We start from the raw sequence: 4,909 nt of genomic DNA on the forward strand, positions 1-4,909 counted from the left end.
AAATGTATTAGGCTACCAACATTTTATATAAGATGATTCCTCATATGGCCTCTCCTGTGCATTGCAGGATATTTCTCAGCATCTGTGGCTGAAACTCACTAGATGGCAATATATTTCCCCTGTCTTGCATGACAACCATAAATATATCTGGATATTTGTAATTTCTCTGGTTGAAAATCACTTTTGCAGTGTAAAAGGAGGATAGGCCTGCTATTCTAGATATCCAAAGGGCAACATGTGAAGCTTACATAGAGTGTATTAAGCATTTGAGTAAAGAATGAATAAATGCACATAAATAATTTTTTTCTTTGCTTTTCTTCCTCTTTCCTTTCTGAATGTTCTATCTCTCCAACCTCATTGTGAAAATACTAAATTAGCAAAAATCAATGAATAATGTATAGGTTTCTGAAATTTTTCCTCCGTTGTCTTATTGTCATGGTATTTTTAGGTTGTGGGTTGTAAAGATTAGTAGTTGTTGGCCTGTGTTTGGGTGATTCCTTTTTTCCTTATGGATTATTGACCTACATGAGAAGAACAGTAATAAATAGATATTTGTCATATCTGTTTTTCACTTGAGCCTTCAAAATAAGTAATTTAACCTAAAGAGTTGTGAGGAGCAAGAACTTTGCTGTAATAATCATAGCATGGCAAAAGGGAGGTGGAAAGGAATAGAGGAAGGAGATGAGAGAACAACACTATAACATCTGACTTGCAATACCGCCAGGGTTCTTGCATTGGTGTTAGTCAGCTTTTAATTGTAGTAACCAAAATACTTGCCAAAAATAAGTTAAAGGGGGAAAAGTTTGGGGCGGGGGGCTTATGGTTCCAGTCCATGGTCAGCCAACTTCATTGCTCTGGGCCCAAGATGAAGCAAAATATCGTGGTTGAAGGGCATGATAGAGTAAAACTATTCTGTTCATGGTGGATAGGAAGCAGAGATAGTAAGGAGAAGGAGTTGCAGGGAAGATGAACCCTTCCAGAACATGCCCCCAGTGACCTACCTCCTCCCTCCTTGCCCCACCTGCCTATAATACTTATTACTCCATTCAATCTAGATTAGACTGGTTAGGTTACAGCTCTCATAATCTAAATATTTTACCTCTGAATATTCCTGCATGAACATTGGAGCTTTGGGGGGACATCTCATTTCTAAACCATAACACCCCCCTCCCATAAGACTCTAAAAGGCAATCATATTTTTCTAGTTCTTCCAATCATATCTCTATGATGGGAGCCTTATCATGGAACCATACTCTGAACCACTATGTTTCCATCTGTAGGGAAGGTTTGCCTAGTATCATGAATATTTATACTAGACTTATGGGAAGGAGAAAGAGCACTAGAGAGTGGTCCCATTTTTTCCCTTCTTTCTTTTTTTGCCCCCACAAATTCAGTAACTAGGAATATTATCTTTTATTGTTAATTTAATATTCTAGAATTGAAGTCAACTTGTCTACAAATCATAGATGATAAGCTATCAGATTCTATATCAGTGATGATTTATGTTTTTCCTTTAGAACTAGTCAGCCTGAAACAAATGATTGTAGATTGCAAAGGTTGGGAGCTAAGTGTTCATTGCATGTTCAGTGTCTGATGCAGGTAATGGTTAACTTCCACAAACACTCTGGCAGTACTTGGGATCTAAGGAGGCGGGAAGGACTTCAGGCCTTCAGGAGGAGACTTGGACAATCTCAAGTGCATCCTAAGAAGTTCTAGTTGCCTTTGCTCTGCTTCTCTACTTAGGGAAGTATTCTTGACTTTTTCTTTCTCCCCAACATCCCCACAAACCTAGCAGCTACCCTGCCAGGAATCATCAAGTTTGATGACATCTCTCAATATAGGCTTTTCATTTATTGCTTCAACAGGAAAATCGAAGTATAAAATGTATGCCCTGGTAGTCATCTGCTTAGATAACTTGACATTACCCTAGATTAATCCTATCCATAGGAAAGCAACAAAATTCCTAGCCAGAAGGCTTAGAAATAGAATGCAGACTTTAGAAAGGTAGTAATCATTACCTATTTTGGCCCCTGCTGAATCCCAATGCCTGATATAGATAGAATTTAATAAATATTTGTTAAATGAATAAATAAGGATGTTTATAAATTCATTATTAAGAAACATGTTTAAATGATTCCACAGATTGTTCAGAGGTGTTATAATATAATTGCAGCCCTGGGTTCCTTTCTTCTTTTCTGTTTTACCATTCTAATAATTCTCTCTAAAAGGTCACAAGATGGTTGAACTAACTTCACAGACACAAGATGGCTGAGAAAGCTCTAGACATCATGTCCTCACACAAATAACCCAAGAAACAAGAATCATGGACAATTTTGAGTCTCTGTTTTTATTTAGGCACTAAACTCTTTTTCAGAAAGCCCAAGACAAATTTTCCTATGGCCTGATTTTGGTGGCCTGCCACCGCACGCAATTCTACTTCATGCAAGATTCAGTGAGGGCTGTCGTCTTCTATTGTGGCCTGGGAGAAAGGCAGTGGTGAAATAAGTCACCTTGATCAAAGCACATCTCTGGTACTTGAGTTTAAGAAAGAGTACAAATACATGCTGAAAATCTAGAAACTATTTCTTTAAAGCTACCCTTACCTGCCTATACTTTGGAAATTCTTTATGCCCTCAGCTTATAGCCCACTATTTTTCCATAGGAGCATGTTATTTCACTTCTCTGTGCCTCATGCCAAGCAATATGCTTGACATTTTTTATTAAATGATGAGGGAGGGGAAGGCATGTCAGTCTAATTTCCCCCGTTCTTCCCTTAGCTTTCCTAACCACCGATCCTACATGCCATACTAAGATGTAATTCCTGAGATACTGAAAATATTTTCTGGCTAGAAGAATCCCAAGCTAAGGTCAATAACATCAAAGACATAAATGCAGGGAAGTACAATGTTGGTCTTTATTTTCTTTCTTTCTTTTTTTTTTTTTTTTTTAAGTTGGTCTTACTGCTCAAGAAACAGTATTGTAATAAATGATGTTTCCTGGTTGGAATCACAGTTTCATTATAGACATCATCACAAAATTGGGTTCTCGGCCTCCTTCTTCTCAGGCCAGATGGCAGCAACGGGCAGTGGTCCAGTCTATCACAGAACACTGGCAGTGACATGTGGTTGTTCCCCGTACATCCCAGGAACCACAGGCATAACCACAAGCACAACCAGTGACGACCATACCTGCATGGACGTGTGAGACACTGACATCAGAGCCCTTGGATCTTGAGAACTGGAAAGCACATTTGTAAACATCTTTTATCCCAGTGAAGCCCAGGGATAAATCTAGGTTTTGTGGGGGCTAAATTACAGTCAATGTTGACAGTCTGTTTTAAGAATAAAAAAAAAATCCCTAAATTACAGAAGCAACAACAGTTTCTTTCTTTTTTTTCTTGAGGTTACCAGGGATTGAACTCAGGGGTACTCAACCACTGAGCCTCATCCCCAGCCCTGTTTTATATTTTATTTAGAGACAGGGTCTCACTGAGTTGCTTAGTGCCTTGCTTTTGGTGAGGCTGGCTTTGACCTTGTGATTGTGATCCTCCTGCTTCAGCCTCCCAAGCTGCTGGGATTGCAGGTGTGTGCCACCACATCCAGCTCAGTTTCTTTAAATTGATGATAAATTCACCTCTGTGAATGCCCCATCACCACCACCAACACAGAGGCATAGAACTAGAGAGAGACTAAGGCTATCACTATGACAAGGCAGTTGATGTGAATGGGCTGGTGTGTGGGGGCAGAACAGTGGGGAGTAACAGAAACTCAAGATCTCTCAATAGCATCCTAAGAAAAACGGGATGGGAAGTTATCTCTGAGAAGCAGAAATTATGGCTTGGCTTCAAGGTAACACAAACCTGAACTTGGGGAATGTATATGTATTAGGAGATGGGCAGGGAAAACAGGGGCATCTTACCCTCAAGTCTTCCACATGGTGTTACTCACCAGTAGGACAGGAGGACAGTCTTCCTGAGCTTGTGATGCTGACACATGAGAGTGTCTTGGTTGGGATGGAGGGTTTATACTCTGAGTAGGAGACAGACATATTGCCCATCAGGATGCTTTCTCATAATCCCCTTCCAGATCTTCTACTACCTTGGAGGTATCACTGTGTCCACAATCATAACTTTTAAGGTTTAGCTTCCTCATTTGTAAAGTGGAAGTTATAGCTGTACTTACCTCATAAAGTGGCTGTGGAAATTAAACTAATCAACATAAATCTATGTATTACATTTGAACGTTTTATAACCATCCCTCTTCTCCTCCTCATCATCATCAGGAAAACTTGAGTCAAGAGCCCAAAGTGGGTAGAAGAGTTAAGGAAGCCCTGGGCAGAAAGATTGGGCTCTGGTGGGCTGACCAGGACTGACTTAGGATGCGCTAGGGGTGAAATTAGGGTTTAAAACAGGAGGCATGAGTAAGGGTGAACTTCCCATTTCTCCCAATTCCCGGCAGTTCCCAATACCTTTGAGAGCTTCCTGAATTCTTTTATTCACTACAGAGTCTAAGGAACACTGAGAACTCCCCGGAGTCATCAGCTGAAGAAGGGAGATGAAGATGAGGAGGCAAGAAGTATGCTTCATCTTGTAGGAAGTCAGTGTCCTGGAGCTGGGAGGGAAAATGGAAAGAAGCTGAGATTGCTGAGCTCCATCATGGATATGAGGGACAGTCTCAAGGGAGCAAGGATCCAAGAAGAGCATTACCAGTACTGGATCTCTTTAAGCTCTTTGGAGAAGCAGAGAGGATTTTGGCAGTGCAGACTCACTCACCAAAAAGTTCAGAAAAGGTTTGCAAGGACTAGGCAAGCAACAAGGCTTTAATACCCAGTGGTATTGACTTTGGCACCATTACCACATAAGCATGACACAGGATTGTGATAAACTTGAGTGTGTTCAAGATAAGCAACT

General features: G+C 40.4%; 1 protein-coding gene across 1 annotated transcript; it reads right to left on the reverse strand.

The window, feature by feature from the left end:
• Nucleotides 1-3,060: 3,060 nt before the first annotated feature.
• RETNLB (resistin like beta) lies at nucleotides 3,061-4,585 on the reverse strand (the record flags this gene model as incomplete). Its single annotated transcript, XM_081302458.1, has 3 exons — nucleotides 3,061-3,188; nucleotides 3,948-4,028; nucleotides 4,468-4,585. 3 exons carry the CDS (start codon nucleotides 4,583-4,585, stop codon nucleotides 3,061-3,063), a joined length of 327 nt encoding a protein of 108 aa, XP_081158584.1.
• Nucleotides 4,586-4,909: the final 324 nt, after the last annotated feature.

The sequence above is a fragment of the Spermophilus citellus genome (assembly GCF_964194105.1).
Source record: "Spermophilus citellus genome assembly, chromosome: 7".
NCBI classification, from domain to species: Eukaryota; Metazoa; Chordata; class Mammalia; order Rodentia; family Sciuridae; genus Spermophilus; species Spermophilus citellus.